This window comes from Lepidochelys olivacea, assembly GCF_965140295.1.
Source record: "Lepidochelys olivacea isolate rLepOli2 genome assembly, chromosome: 2".
Taxonomy (NCBI): domain Eukaryota; kingdom Metazoa; phylum Chordata; order Testudines; family Cheloniidae; genus Lepidochelys; species Lepidochelys olivacea.
Genome location: NC_140412.1, coordinates 181,447,501 through 181,463,978, shown reverse-complemented (window position 1 = coordinate 181,463,978; position 16,478 = coordinate 181,447,501). Strand labels below are relative to the sequence as shown.

At 41.9% G+C, this 16,478-nt stretch overlaps 1 protein-coding gene across 1 annotated transcript in view; it reads left to right on the top strand.

Moving 5' to 3' along the window:
* Window positions 1-16,478, top strand: part of EEPD1 (endonuclease/exonuclease/phosphatase family domain containing 1) — an 85,465-nt gene that overhangs the window by 63,126 nt on the left and 5,861 nt on the right. Inside the window, exons 3-5 of the mRNA XM_084620259.1 lie at window positions 5,576-5,686; window positions 11,296-11,430; window positions 12,902-13,034. Of these exons, the coding sequence (XP_084476385.1) occupies window positions 5,576-5,686; window positions 11,296-11,430; window positions 12,902-13,034 (379 nt within the window). The remainder of the gene's footprint in view (window positions 1-5,575; window positions 5,687-11,295; window positions 11,431-12,901; window positions 13,035-16,478) is intronic.

The window sequence follows — 16,478 nt, the reverse complement described above, 5'->3', positions numbered from 1 at the left end:
GCAGAGAGAAAGAGAGTAAGACTGACACTGCAGCCCAGTGGTGAAGGCACCCACCTGGAAGATGGGAGTCTCAGGGTCCAGTCCCCCAACTCCAGTGATTCTTTCATTATTTATCCACAGTAGAGCAGCTTCAGCAGGGAGAGACTGAGGGAGCCCCATGTAGGAATATCTCATAGTTCAGTGTTTGGGGCACTCTCCTGAGAGGTGGGAGACCCCTATTCTAATCCTTGCTCCCCACTAGGAAGAGTGCGGAATTGAACCTGGGTCTCCCACATCCCAGGTGAGCACTCTAGCCACTGGACTAAAAGTTTTAAGGTGGGTGCCATCACCTCCTCCTCCTGCCAGGTTTTGAATGAGACCCAATCTGGTAGGCTGCCTCTGAGCTCACCTACTGGGTGGGCCCTGTAGGCAAGAAAGGCAGCCAAATACCTATTTTCCCCTGGTTCATGGATCACCTTGGGGCTTAGGCAGGAGATATGCTTCTGGACACCTAGGGGGAGGTAGCAGTACACATGCCCAGAAGCAAAAACTTAGGCACCTGGAGAACTGTTACTGTAAATATCTAGGTCCCAAGTGAGTTTAGGGACCTACAGGGTTAGGCAACATCCAAATGGGAATTGTGTGACTCATAGTGCGTCTAGGTCTGGGGGTGAGGCGCTTATGTACCTTTGTGGAGCTGCGCCTCGGGGCCTAATTTTAGGCCCTGGCTTCCACTTCTCCCCAAACACATGCATGCTCACTTGAACAATTCAAATAGCTGTGTACATGCTAATATTACAATTTGCATCCAAGACAAGTGGGGTTTGCAGATGCAAATTCTTAACACTTCTGTGGTCACAGTTGTTATAGTTGTTAAAGTGCGCTCGCAGGTATTCACAGGTTCAAAGTGAGGATGGGTATGTGGAGTGGGTGAAGTCTGGAAATTCACAAGACAAGACTGGTTAGAGGCCCAGCTGAATGTCTAGTGCAGAACTGCTCTGTCTCAGTTCCACAGTCTGTGAAAGGGTTCTTTGGTGCATGAATTAGTTAATGTTTATGAAGTACTTTGAAGATGAAAAGAACTATTTAAGGGCTAAGTATTATTAGTTATTTAGTATTAGGAGAAAGAAATAAAGAAGCAGACATAAGAAGCCTATCCAAAGCTACAGACCCAATTCAAACTAAAGAGCAGAGAATAGGAGGATCAAACTGACATGGCAAAGCAGGTAGAAAGGCAAAATGAGGCAGAGTCAAAGTTCACATAAGGTTTTGTTTTTGGTGGTGATCTCGCTTTCATCATATTTGTTCTTTAAACTTTCTTTCATTCTTGCATTTTTCTCTGAACTTGTATAACTCAGCTCCTGTAGCCCACAAGGCTGTTGGTATTTCACTTTAATCTCGTTATACAACTAAATCAAGAATGAAAGGTAGAAAGCTTTTTTCCAAAACATACCTATTCATGTGTCTGTGATTAGAAACTGATTTCATGTGGTTTTCCGCTCTCTTTTGTAAATAGCTAATAATTGGTTGTTAGTTGGGCCCAAAGAATGTCTCCAAGTTTTATCTTCCTTTATGCAATATCAATATTTAAATATTAGTAAAAAACCATTAAATGATCATTAATAAAGTCTCCCTGAAAAGGACTAATTGAATAGCCATTTATAAAACACAATACTTCAGCAAATGATTCCTAATTATATACATGTTTGTATGGTTCCCATCAATGCCATATGTGAGTACCTCCCAAACACTCATGTATTTATCCACCCAAACATTGTGATATGAATCCCGTTTTACGGAGCGGAAATTGATATGCATAGGGAGAAAGTAACTTGTCCAGGTTTCAATATGTAGAGAGAAATTTAATCCAGATGTGTTGAGTCCCCATCAGTACTTTAGCCACGAGGCCCATTCCTTTCATCCAGCAGGTGTACGGTTTGGTTATAGAATAAGCAAGATGACATTCAAAGGTATGCTGCTCCTGTGCCCGCATCTTGTACCGTGTCTTGTGCCTAGGCAAAACGAATGTAAAATGCTGTCAGTCTGCATACGGGAATGGAGAATTCTGATTTGGTTGCATTTTACATCCACTTTATACTTACTTTGCACTAGTGTAAATGACTGCACAAGGTGTAGGGCAATGGAGAATCACTGAGGCCCATAATGTTTGGCCATTTATCTAGCTGACCAGTTGGGACAAAAAAGCAAAAGAAAACCCTACCTCTTTTTTCCTCATCACAAAAGTTTTCTAGCAACCTCATGTTCTATTCCCCTGGAGAATCAATGTCAAATCAGGACACTCGTAACTGAAGGTGTGAAAAAAAATATTCAAGAAAGGGAGAACCTTAAACCACCCTCTCTCCTCCCAATTGTCTAGATCACAGGCTCAGTTGTGGCACACTAGCCCTACCTGTATCCTTCACATCATTCTTTTTTTTGGATTCCAAGGTAGCTCAGATGAGAACTACAAATGTCTTGCTCTGATTAGGTATTCTTGTTGGGAGCAGATTTAAACTCTACTCCTGAATGAGAACAGTTGAGAAGTGAATAGGATTTGAACACAAAGTTTAAGCTGGAGCCACTATTAAGTTTAGCTTGATAGTGGCTCCAGGGGCAACAGGAAATGTAGCAACAGAAGGAGAGGAAGGGAAGGGGAAATGGAGGAAGAAATCTGGGGAAGGATAAATTAAAGACTGAATTAGGAGAGAGTTATCTCTGGATGGCCTTATGAAACTATGTTCATCCTTCCTTTTTGTTGTATCTTCTAAATCTTTAAGCCTATCTGAAATAAAAATCTCGTGTTTCAGGGTGGAAGCTGATTGCCAGAAGCATCAGGAAGAGAATTATTTTCCATAGACAGAATTGCACAATTAACAAAGCATATTTTAGGTCTCTCTTGTTTACTTTCCTCTGAAGCACACAGCACAGTACTGGCTGCTGCAGGAGGCAGGATATCGAATTTGATGGTTTGTTCATGCATAGCACATCCTGTGTCCTTGCCTAACATGGTAAAACATTTAATTGATTGGTCAAGCTCTCCTTTTCAGATACCAGAACCACAACAAGCCTTCGCAGCCCTCGGACTTCATGGACTTCAAGTGTCTCTCCCCATATCTCTCAACCCCACAGAAATAAAATCAGCTCTGCCTCTGCTAATGTGGTCTTCTTAAAATATCTGGAATCACTAGCACTTGATGATATAGGTTTAATATGTATTTCCTGTGCCCCTGCTTCTAAATGTATTGATTTGCTACCATTTTACAATTATCTCTACACTTCAGAAAACACATCTCTAGAGATTAGCCACCTGTTTCCCCCGCACTGCCCTGCTTTCCTCCCCCCAAAAAATAAAACTATTAAAACTATTATCCATCAAGCAACTTCAAAAAACTATAGAAAAATGCATATGCAAAGGCATCTTTAAAAAAAAATTATTCCCTACCTTTTTTTTTTTTTTAAAGTGGAAGCAAGGTCAGCATTGCTTTAGTAAAGTATGTTGCTGTTTACATTTACTGTAGTGCCCTTTTGGTCCCAAAGCCTCTATGGGAATTTAACGAACTGGACAGCTAATTGCTTCGAGCACCTTTTTAAAGTTCACACTAAATACTACCTGGAAGTGTGTTGTGCTGTGTTAATGGGCTTCCAGCAGAAGTCTCTTGAAATATTTTTTTTTTCCTTTTCAGCCTGCATTATGATTTTGTGTCTGAAATTTAAGGATCCTTCCAAAGTGGAAGCACGTGCTAACAACAGATAACATAATCTGCACACTACTTTATAAAAACCCCAAGCTTTTTTTTCTTGGTCATTTGTGGTTTCCATATGGCTTGGTGGGTAGCACACCCTTTTCTGAGACCGAAGGTCTTCCTTCACCTCAAACAAGCCGTGGGCTCAGCCTCGTTCCCCGTGCTGATACTGCAGTGCTGTTTTAGGCAGGTTGTACGGCATTAGAGATGCGGTTCTTTGGAGAAGATAAACCAAAGTCCCTCTCTGTCTGTTTCTGATAAGAATGGAAGTTAACCCTGGCATCCTGTGAGACAGGTTCTGAGGCCTGTGTATGAGTCACCAAAGTGTGAATAACGGTGTTGTATTAATAAACATAATTACCATGTTGTCACTTTTAGCTCTTTATACGGATCGGTTATTCTTGTTGGTCAACAGGAATAAAAATTGAATATTTGCATCTGCAGTAATGACAGCTTAGGTTAAATATTAGGAAAACTTGCAAAGGAGCAAGCTGTCAAGGGTAGTTACACAATCACTATTACTGAGAATATTCAAGGTTATGCTCAGTATGCATCCATGGGTTCAGAAAATGAAACACATCCTAGTATAGTGTATTGGATGGAGTATTCCACTGCTGACCCCCTTGACTTCCCTTCCAAATTTAATAATCCTGGTTTACTATAACTTCGGGAAATCTGGATTCTGAAAGGTGCTATAGAAGAAAAACAAATTCTGTCCTATTGCTCTTTTTATAAGGAATTTATTTTTATGAGCCCAAGGCATCCTTTTGATCAAGAATTTTGTATTAATGTTTCTTGCCCATCTAAAGGACTCTCTCAAAATGTATTTATCACAGATCTAATTTAAATTAGAGAATGGATAAGGGATGAGGGGATTTTCATGTAGACCAAGCACTTATCTGTATATTCATATTGTAAAAAGTGAAGCCTAATGTACTTTGATATTGGATTTTGTGGGCAGGACAGCATGAATTGAGAAATCCCCTTCTCACTTGAGCACAAAGATGACCTAAAGCAAGCAAGCTGAGAGAATTTCAGAGTTTGTGTGCCTCCTCTACTGGAAAAGGAGCACAAGTCAAGATCAGCTGATTCAGAGCAAGTTTTCAAATCCCTCTGATAACATCCCAAATGTATTGGTCCTTTTGAGGAAGAACTGTGTGATCTTTTGCTCCATCCACTTCATTTGAGCACACTTAAATCGTAGCATTGTCAGTTCAATTTAGTGGAACCAAAATCTTTGTACTAGTTGAATGCAGGTGCTCTTTTGAATAATGGATATTTTATTTTTTATTTAATATTGTCAGATTCTGACCTGCTGTTCCAGACCCTTGCAGCATAAAGATAGGTGAATTCCTTGTTTAGATTTATAATAAGAACTCTTATCGCCAACAGTGGTTTTGTTTTATGATTTAAATTATTGAAAAACTCATTTAGACATTCATCCTTGGTGCAAATTCATCCTTAGTGCAAGTTAGTGCAGAATTTGGCTCGGTGTTCCTTTTATGCAAACTGTCGCCGAGGTTAACATTTCAGAGTTTCTGTTATGTACTAGTGACGTGCGCTTGTTCTCTCTATGTTAACAAGCCTTCCTTTCCACGTCTTGTTCAAGCTGTTGCTGTATCAAAATCCAGGGGCCAGATCCAGAGCTGGTATAAATTGACATCACTCCATTTAAGTCAAGGTAGTTCTACACCAGCTGAGGAGCTGGCCTCACATCCATAGGTGGTGTGTGTTTAATATTTCAGTAGAGGTTATAATCTGTCATCTCCACTATGTCTATTATTAATACTGCTTTACTCTTGTATGAGGGGAAAAAAAAACCTCTCTACAAAGCTTTTTCTTTTTCTTTGCAGTTTTGTATGGAGTTGAACCAGCCGACTCTGCCAAATATCCGCAAATGGAAGGGCCCTAGAGGATGCTGGAAGGGTGTTGTTTCCGAGAAACCTTCAGGCGAGCTACATAAGGTACATTAATCCCCAAAGCTTGACCTTTTACTTCATTTTCTTTTGCTGTAGCCAAGGACATATTTTTAATTTGGGCCAAAGCATTCAGCAATTTTTTTTTCGGCAGGGGTGGGGGGCAAGGTTTGCAATTCTCTTCTATTTTGAGCTGACTCTTCTTGTGGTATTTGATTTTACTTTTGTTACTGATTTTTCAAAGAGTGATTTTTTTCTTTCTGTGTAGCCAGGAAGCAAGGAAAAAATATATATTTAAAAAAGAAGAGTGTGTGGCAAAGGCCACACAATAGGATAAGAAAATAGTCCTGCATTCTGCATGCTGACACACTGACGTACTTCCCAAGTACTAGTCTGCTAGTCAGCTAACCTTGTTCCATGATAAAATGTTGGCTGGAAGTTGGTAATGTTTCCAGTTTTCTTAGTTTGCAAATTAAGATCTCACAGGGACTCTCTTCAGTGCTCTTTTGTCATCTGGAAAAGTAGCTTACCTTCTATGTCCCATCAACTGTATCTTGCATATATTTAAAGTACACTGTGGGCACTATTAAAAAATAAACACAGTACTGCAGTGTTACTTTTACTGCAGCACTTCCTATATTAAGAGTGTATATTGTAGCAATGTATTTATCCTGTAATGTAATGAACAATTATTTATTGGCACCCACCGCTGTTGACAATATACAAAATATATTTACACTGAGCTAGATTCTGCCAGCCTTCCAGAGGATAAGTAGTGCCTTACTCTTCGAGTAGCTGTCTTATTTATTCCAGTGAGACTACCTGAGGATAAAGTACTCTTCAGCATGCCAGGATCTGGTCTGTTGTTATTAAATATGGTAATTTGCATGGCACTTATAATTGTATAGTTGGGTATTCTGCACACCTCATGTCATGAAGATGAGACATGTCCCCATGGAAGGAAATGAATTGTTTGTGGTTGTGCAAGGGGATTATTTTCAGTCTATTCTGGGTATTGTTTTTATGAAACAGATGGTAACGGTTGTGTCCTATTAAATACCTCATCACAGTACTGAAAAAAGAACCCACAGCTTCATTTTTCTCCTCCACATATGAATCATGTTACTATTCAAGTTTGTTCATGGCTTGTTGTGACAGTTGTTGGGTGCTGTCATGGTTTTGAAGTGGAAGCTAAAGGAAAAAAAGCATTTCCTTTACAAATTAGGTACAGCTACTGGGACTAATCGAAAAGCCACACAAGCATCATAAGAAATGTATTCTAGCAATCACTGGAAACACATTGATGATTTGAATACTTTTTAGTAGGGCTGTCAAGCAATTTCAAAATTAATCGTGATTAATCACACTGTTAATAATAGAATACCATTTATTTAAATATATTTGGATGTTTTCTGTATTTTCAAGTATATTGATTTCAGTTACAACATAGAATACAAACTGTAAAGTGCTCACTTTACATTTATTTTTTATTACAAATATTTGCACTGTAAAAAAAAAAAGAAATTGTATTTTTCAAATCACCTCATACAAGTACTGTAGTGAAATCTCTAGAATGAAAGTTGAACTTACAAATGTAGAATTATGTACAAAAAAAACCTGCATTCAAAAATAAAACAATGTTAAACTTTAGAGCCTACAAGTCCACTCAGTCCTACTTCTTGTTTAGCCAATTGCTCAGACAAGCAAGTTTGTTTACATTTTCAGGCGATAATGCTCCCTGCTTCTTGTTTACAATGTAACCTGAAAGTGAGACCAGGCCTCTGCATGGCACTGTTGTAGCCAATGTCACAAGATACGTGTCTGCCAAATGCGGTAAAGATTCATATGTCCCTTCATGCTTCAACCACCATTCCAGAGGATGTGTCCATGCTGATGATGGGTTCTGCTCAATAACGATTCAAAATAGTGCGGACCGACGCATGTTCATTTTCATCATCTGAGTCAGATGCCACCAGCAGAAAGTTGATTTTCTTTTTTGGTGGTTCGGGGTCTGTAGTTTCCACTTCGTAGTGTTGCTCTTCTAAGACTTCTGAAAGCATGCTCCGCACCTCATCCCTCTCAGACTGGGGTCGAGTGCTGTAGCTATCCTTAGAAATCTCACATCGGTACCTTCTTTGTGTTTTGTCAAATCTGCAGTGAAAGTGTTCTTAAAACGAACATGTGCTGGGTCATCATCCGAGACTGCTATAACATGAAATATATGGCAGAATGCAGGTAAAACAGAGCAGGAGACATACAATTCTCCTCCAAGGAGTTCAGTCACGAATTTAATTAACGCATTATTTTTTTAACGAGTATCATCAGTATAGAAGCATGTCCTCTGGAACGGTGGCTGAAGCATGAAGGGGCATATGACTGTTAAGCTCTGGCACATAAATAACTTGCAATGCCGGCTATAAAAGTACCATGTGAATCTCATTTTGAGTTGACATAAATAAGAGGTGGGCAGCATTATCTCCCGTAAATGTAAACAAACTTGTTTGTCTTAGAGATTGGCTGAAGAAGAAGTAGGACTGAGTAGACTTGTAGGCTGTAAAGTTTTACATTGTTTTGTTTTTGAGTGCAGTTATGTAAGCAAAAAAAATCTAGAGTTGTAAATTGCACTTTCACAATAAAGAGATTACACTTCAGTGCTTGTCTGAGGTGAATTAAAAATACTATTTCTTTTTTTATCATTTTTACAGTGAAATATTTGTAATCAAAATAATATAAAGTGAGCAGTGTACACTTTGTTTTGTGTTGTAACTGAAATCAATATATTTGAAAATGTAGAAGAACATCCAAAAATATTTAATAAGTTTCAATTCGTAATCTATTGTTTAACACCGCAATTCAAACTGTGATTAATTAATAAATTGCAATAAATTGACAGCCTTACTGTTTAAGTTTTAATGTGAATACGTGACAGTACCTCATTGGGTGCACAATGAGCTAATCTATTTCAAGGCATTTTTAATCCTTGGATGGAAAATGCCATTTCTACTCTCTGTTACTAGATTCACCACAGCATTTGATGGCTGGGGTATAGGAAACCAGAGTTATGCAAGCATTCATTTGCTTGTTTTAAGAACACCATTTAGCTGCACCTGAGAGAAAGCATGGTCTTGTTAATACACTCTGCTGTGACTCAGGACAACTGGGTTCATTTCCCAGTTTTCGCAAAAAGAAAAGGAGTACTTGTGGCACCTTAGAGACTAACCAATTTATCTGAGCATGAGCTTTCGTGAGCTACAGCTCACTTCATCGGATGCATACTGTGGAAACTGCAGCAGACTTTATATACACACAGAGATCATAAAACAATACCTCCTCCCACCCCACTGTCCTGCTGGTAATAGCTTATCTAAATTGATCATCAAGTTGGGCCATTTCCAGCACAAATCCAGGTTTTCTCACCCTCCCCCCCCCACAAACTCACTCTCCTGCTGGTAATAGGCTATGGCCAGGTGAAGGCGACTTACTCTGTGCCTCAGCTCCCTTTCTGTAAAATGGGGCGGCGGGGAAAGCAATAATTACTCTTTCTCCCCAGCCTCTGACTATGTGTCTGTGGATCTAGCACAATAGAACCCTGAACTCCTGGTACTAATTATAATAATTATAATTAATAATGTGTAGGATAAAGTGCAGTTGGTGATTGAGTCAAGGAGGTCTCTGACTTTTACTGGTGTTATGAACCATTACAATCTAGCTCAGAGTGGATTAGTTAGGTCAGTTTACAATTTCTAAGAATTATACTCTAGAGCCTCCATCCTCCATCCTAAGGGACCTACAAGCAGGGTCCTTGCTCCTGCACAGAATACCATTAGCTTTGATAGGACTCCCATCTCTATGATGGGATACTGATCCCCTTTGCGGCGTTGGGATCTATTGTAACATCTTAAAAATTAGACGAATTGAATACGAAATATAGAAGTGGTGTAAAGTTCCCCCCGTTACACTTTCAAAAAATTACATATTCACTGTCTTTCTGTATTCCTGGACCCAGTCCAGAAGTCTTTTCTCTGGTTTTACTTGTGCCAAACTCCTACTGAAGTCAATGGGAGTTTTAACTGAGTGACTGATGAATAACCATGAGGAAGCCTGTTTCACAGGTACAGAGAAGTTAAATGACCTGCACAAATCACAGAGGAAGTCTATGCCCAAACTAGGAGTAAAAACTGTGTCCGCTGACTTCTGCTGTGATGTGCTTTATCAAGAAGCAAATCTGACTATGCTACTGAGCCACTAGCTATGCCAAGACATACAGCCTATGTCTTAGCTTATTTAGTGGCTCAGGAGCATAGTCAGATTTGAGCAGTCAGCACACACAACGCAATACCATAGCCTAGCCATACGTTGTGTGGTATCTTTAGCACAAACTGCATCCAAGACATTTTACAGTGATCAATAATACAAGATGGTGGATGGGGAGACCCATGCTCCCACACAACCCTTTCATTTGACAGAGGCACCGTCCCTTGCATTTGGTTTCTCAGCCCCTCCAAATGTTGATTTCTGGCTGTGAGTGTAATGAAGTAGTCTGGAGCCAGGGAATGGAGAGAACAGGGGAGAGCTGTTTTTTCCGTCCTCATATTACTTACTTATATGGTACAATAGTCTTGTGCCAGATGAAATAGTTGTGGTACTATTTTAAAGTTTTATGCAGTCTTTAACTGAGCTAGCAAAGAATTTGAGTTCATCCTAATGTCGTCTTACAAAGCCTATGGAAATACAGCACAGTGGATGCTGCTTTTTTATTGCAGCAGGGAATGGAAAGCCATTTCTACTACTGGCTTTAGCTATGATTCATCTGGAGGGAGGTGTTTAAAAAAGGTCAAGTAGAGGCAGAGGGGTGTGTGTGTGAGAGAGAGCAAGAGCAAGAAAGGCAGACAGACATTAGTGACCCCAGCAAGAGCTCCTGGAGATATTATATCTAAATCAGAGTAATTTCCTAGGATACCCAGAGAACCGATCTCAGAGTAGCCCATACTATACCCTTTGAAAGGATGCATCTTACACTGCACCAGACCATACCGCATGCAGCCATTTTACCAGTGGAATAGTTGAGGAGGTTTATTAAATTCAGAGACTGTTGACTAAATTTAGCAGTGCTGTAAGTTACATAGGCCTCAGTTGTCCAGAAGACAGATATAAAGTAGCTGTAAGTAGTGCAAAGCTGTGTAAATTGAGTCCTTGGTGCAAGCAGTTTTCGTTGAGGTCATTGGAAGTTGTGGCTGAAGTGCCTTGCCACATCTGGGCTGAATTTGGCCATGGAGCATTCTTTTTAGGGTGTTGTGGGCATAAATTCAAGTGAATGGGTAGAGGAGCTGTTTTACTCTCACATTCTACTGTTTGTAGCTTTGCTCTTCCTCCTTCTCCTCCTCGCCTGGCATGTGTGGTAAATTAAACTCATTCTGTGCCTCCACTGGATGCTAAATCAGCACAAGTTGCCCCACATTGCCATGTGTCTCATGTTTTCTGAACAGCTTCCGCCACCATTGAGGATACTACTGACCTTGGACCCTAGACGCTGGTGGGAGTGATATGCTCCAGCTGCGTTGGGCTGAGTGTAGCCCTTTGTGCGAGTCGTGGAATGATGACGGGAACGGTGTCACGTTTCAGCTTTTGTTACCAGCTTTTTCCCTTTTTAATTGTAGGGTGTCGAATATTCTGGCTTCCTCTGGGACACGACGGCTGGCATCGAGCTGAAGGATGCGTCCTCCCAGGAGAGCGCCCACACTAATGGAAATGGGAAACACGCCTACCCTCCCCCTTACCTTGCACATTTCAAGGTGGTGGCATCGTGTTGAGTTTGCCTTTTTAATTATGCTTCTGTAAAAACGTTTTAGATAGAAAATCTAAAGGAGCAACATTTCCTTTCTAATGACTAAAAGTTGCCTGGCCTTTAATGGAGGCCAATACAGTGACCTGTTATATCATAAGCAAAGCAGCTTGGCTGTACTCTGACTGCGATAAGGCATTAGCAGGCCTTATCCCTCTGTACTGAAGAAGTGAGAGTGAAGGCCCTTCTGCTCTCATGGACAGGGGGTAAACAACAATCAGCAGATCTCAGCAGCATGGACGATGGTGTAGAATAGGGCATGCTGACTCTCTGCTATGCTCCACCTCTTTATCAACCCAGGGGGAGCACCTCCATTCCCACACCACAGGCTATGCATGGTAGGAAGGGAAGGTATGGGGTAGGGCCTCTATATGTGCCATTGTCCCCTTTAAACTCCATGGGAACTGTTGGTATAAATCCATGCTAATCTTGTTCCACCTTCACCAAATGAACCCCTTTGAGGGTGGGGCAGGTCCAATAGAAATGACCACAGGACCAGTACAATTATGCCATAAACTCTGGGAGGAGGATGGGAAGCAATGCGGAAGCACAGGGGCTCCAGTAGCCTTGAGATCTGCAGGCTGAGCTCCCCGATGCCTTCAGGGGGCAGGACAGGCTCAAATCTTTCCCTTGGTGGAGAAATGTAAACTCAGTTCCACCAGTGAGACCTCACAAAGTTTGTAAGCTCTTTCACTGGGACAGCCCCTTTAGGCATGTCAACAAACTCTAGAAGCGTTGTCTGTCTGAAATGGGGTACTTGCCTGTGTGCCTGTATGTGTGTGAACAAAGGAGACCAAGTGTCAAGTTGATGCACCTGCCTTCACGTAAAATAAACTGGGCTACAGAGGGATCATGGTTTGTGACTATGATGCCTTTGATAATATTTGAATTGATTTCTAGTATGTACAAAAAAGGTCAAAGTTAGGGATACTGCTGCTTGCTTTTTACACACACCAGATGCTGATCTGAGTACCAGCTGCTAAGTATGTGTGCGCTGGGCAAAGAGACGAGTGAACAGTTTTCATCAAGGAGTTGTGTTCCCTGTTTGGTCTCCGTGACATTTTAGTACTGGTCACAATATGGGATAATTAATATGTGTAATAACTGAACAAAGTTGGCGTTATGTGTATTTTCAGTAGTAACGTGTGTTGTGTTGGTACACAAAGTAAAGGAGCTTATTGCTTATGAAAAGCTGCTTGCTTCCCCAGGCCTGAAAGGATAGAACTATATTGCCGCTAGAGCTGCAGAATGTCTGCCCTGGACTTTTCAAAGAAAACAAAAAAATAAATCACACCCTCATCCTGGTGACCAGTCCCAAATGCTAAATAGGTGTGCTCTAGGTGTGAGTGACAGCATGAAAAGCTTATGCCTTTGTGAACTATTCTGAACCTGTCTTTGTTATGTTGTTTGCTCCTTTTCAGGTTGGAATGAATGATCTAACACTGGTTAACCTTCATCTGGCCCTTGCACCCTCAGCAGGAGAGAATACAGAGAAGAATCATGATAGCCACAAATTAGCAACCTTTGCACAGACTCTGCAAGAAACACTGAAAGGTATGACTATGACATTATTTTTCTCCAAAGATATGGGCATAGGTCAGCTTGTTTAATACAACTAATCTAAAACTAAGGTCCACAAACACCCACAACAACTTTATATTCTCACCATCCCTATTTCAGTTTAAAAGTTCTAAGCTATTTCCATCCCATGAGTTTCTCAGTGTGTTTTTCTCTGTTTTTTGTCTGACTTTTAAGGCATAAGCTCCTTGGTACCAGGACTATCTTACTGTGCTGGGCACATTGTTGATCCTGAACAATTAACAGTAATTAACATGGGGCCTGATTCACTTTGCACTGGTTTGCCACTGATTTATATAGAATTACTCCTGATTGTACACCACTGTAAAACCCCAGTTCAGCAAAGCTCTACTGATGTCAATGGAATACTCACATGCTTAAAGTTAAACACATGCTAATATGCTTTGCTGAAATGGGGCTTATGTGAGATCAGAATCAGGACTAGTGATTTTTCATGCAGAAATTGAGTGTATGTATTAACTTCAGAGTATTTTTGTAACTATTTGGAAAAAAAACAGTGCATCTTTCAAATCATTTGATGCATATTTAAGAAGAAGAAGAAAGCCAAATCCTACTTTGTTATAAATTGTTGTAAATTCAGAGTAATTCAACTGACAGCATGTAAATCAGAGTAGATTTTGGCACTGAATATGTAATTTAATAAAGGGAAGCTTGACTCTGTCCCACTTCTGACAACCTGCCTGCTTCCTGTCCGGGTACTTGTAGGTTGGGCTCAAACAGTTTCTTATGAGGCTAAGCAGTGATTTTCCAGTACTTATGATTTTTGATATTAGGGCCCTTTATAGGGATAGGAAAAGTGAGCATGTTGTTTGCTGTTTAACAAAGACCAAACAGTTACAAAGTTAGGTATGGAATACTTGTGGCACCTTAGAGACTAACCAATTTATCTGAGCATAAGCATAAGATACATCCGATGAAGTGACCTGTAGCTCACGAAAGCTTATGCTCAAATAAATTGGTTAGTCTCTAAGGTGTCACAAGTACTCCTTTTCTTTTTGCAAATACAGACTAACACGGCTGCTACTCTGAAAACTGTCAAAGTTAGGTGTGTGATGATTTTCAGTTTGGCCCAGTTTGGCAAGGTCAGCCGCTTGAAAAGTTCAGAATCTATACCAATCTCCTATTCCAGGAGAGGTGTGGGCAGTTTTTATGCACACTCTCTTGTTTTCCTTTGAGCTGCAAGATGTCAGTCAAGGCTGTTTTTAAGTCATACTGTGTTAAGTATTTGTTCACATAACCTGAAATTTGAAAGGATTCTTTTAAAAAATGGATCATTTATGTAACCCATATGGGCCAAATTCAGACCTGGCATAAGGGGATGGAGGTTTATAGAAGCCAATAGAGTTGCACCCACTTACTCTGGGTCTGAATTTAGGTTTACATCTTTAGAGTTTCATTTTAGTTCTGTTTTCATTTATTTTAACCAGGGTTTAATATAAGAATGGCCATGCTGTGTCAGACCAATGGTCCTTGTGGTTTGGAACTTTACAGAGGCATGGTACTGTTGGGTTGTGTTCAGTTTTTCACCTAAAGCAGGAATTCAGACTCTTCTTCTTGTGTGAAGACTACCATGTATCTTCTCCAAACGAACAGTGTTCAGTCCCACTGAAGCCAATGAGATGACTCATGTACTTAAAGTTATGCATGTGCTCAATTTTCTTCCTTAATTAGGCCATAATATGTGGATAGTAAAGACAGAATTTCACCGGGATACTCAAGTGTGTCACTTAGTTTATGAGTTAAAATGAAGTAAAGTGGAACTTTAAGGAAACCTTTTCTGCTTTCAGACTCCTTTTGTGAACAAATGGCAGGTTTGTTTTCTTGCACACATGGGAAGTGGCACCTGTACATTGGAGGAAACTAGTTATTAAGCATAGCTCCCTCATGGAGCACCCTGGGTCCTCAAGAGCAATAGAGTCTCCTTGTTCCTCCCTCATCAGTGGCCCTGTGGTCTTAGGCCAGTGAGCCCTGGATTCTTAATGCTCTTCCCTCCGGGAGCGATTGAGAGGCTCCTACAGCTCCTAGGAGCTGACCCCATGCAGCCAACTCCCTTTTTTTCCTCTCAAACATTGTGCCTGTCTGGGTTCAATGCACAAGTCTGTGTGATCCCACCCATATTCAAGCCATCCTGGGCCAGCAGCTGGTTGTCCTAATATGTCAGTCAGGCTCCAGGTCCAGTAACTCTTCCTCCCCCTGGCTGGCCAAGCCCCCACAGGCTGTCCATGTATTGAGTGCCCAGTTTAGACAGATCTTTGAGGTTCTGGGAGGGTCCTTCTTTCTGGAGCCTCCTCATAGGTTCCCTGCTCTGTGTCATGCCCTTCTCATGATTATGCCATCACTTCCTTCAAGAGTAGGTCAGGTCTTACCGCAGCACATGATGGAAATTCTATTTCATTGCTATGGGACTGATCCAAAGCCCATTGAGGTCAATGGAAAGCTTACCATTGAGTTACGTGGACTTTGGATCAGGCCCTGTGAGACTGCTGGAAGGAAATGAGGGCTTCACAATTCTCTGAGAGAAAACAGCGTTCAACACTGCTCATTACCTAGTAGGAGATGGTGATTTACCTTTCTTTGACTATCGTTCCAAGGGATCTAGAATGCCTTCACTAATCACTTTGGTATACAGATGATCAAATAAAGAGATCGAGGAGGGGAGTAGACCATTGATAAGCGTCGTCTTGCCCCGAATCTGCAACGTACTGAGGTTTTTTGCATTTCAATACTGTGGCTGTTGGGTAGGCTAAGAAAGTATTGTTCTCCACTGCCATAAAGTCAACCAAGTATAGATCAGAGAAACTGTTTCGAGTAGTGTACAACTTAGAGCAGGGGTGGGCACGCTTTTTGGCCCGAGGGCTATATCGGGGTGCGAAACTGTATGGAGGGCCGGGTAGGGAAGGCTGTGCCCCCCAAACAGCCTGGCCCCCGCCCCCTATCGCCCCCTCCCTCTTCCCGCCCCCTGACTGCCTCCCTCAGAACCCCCGACCCATCCAACCACCCCCACTCCTTGACTGCCCGCTCCCAGGACCTCCTGCCCCAATCCGCCCCCCCCAGAACCCCACCCGCTATCCAACCCCCCCTGCTCCCTGTCCCCTGACTGCCCTCCCGACCCGTAGCCACACCTCTGCCCCCTGACAGGCCCTCCCGGGACTCCCAGGCCCTATCCAACGCCCCCTGTTCCCCGACCCCTGACCGCTCCCCCTCGAACCTCTGCCCCATCCATCTGCCCCCGATCCCTGTCCCCTGACTGCCCACCCCCGCAACTCCCTACCCCTTATCCAACACCCCCCCCCCCCCCCCCCGGCTGCCCCTGTCCCCTTATCATGCCGCTCAGAGCAGCAGGACCTTGCAGCCCCGCTGCCCGGATGGAGCCAGCTGCGCTGTCTGCAGGGCGAGCTT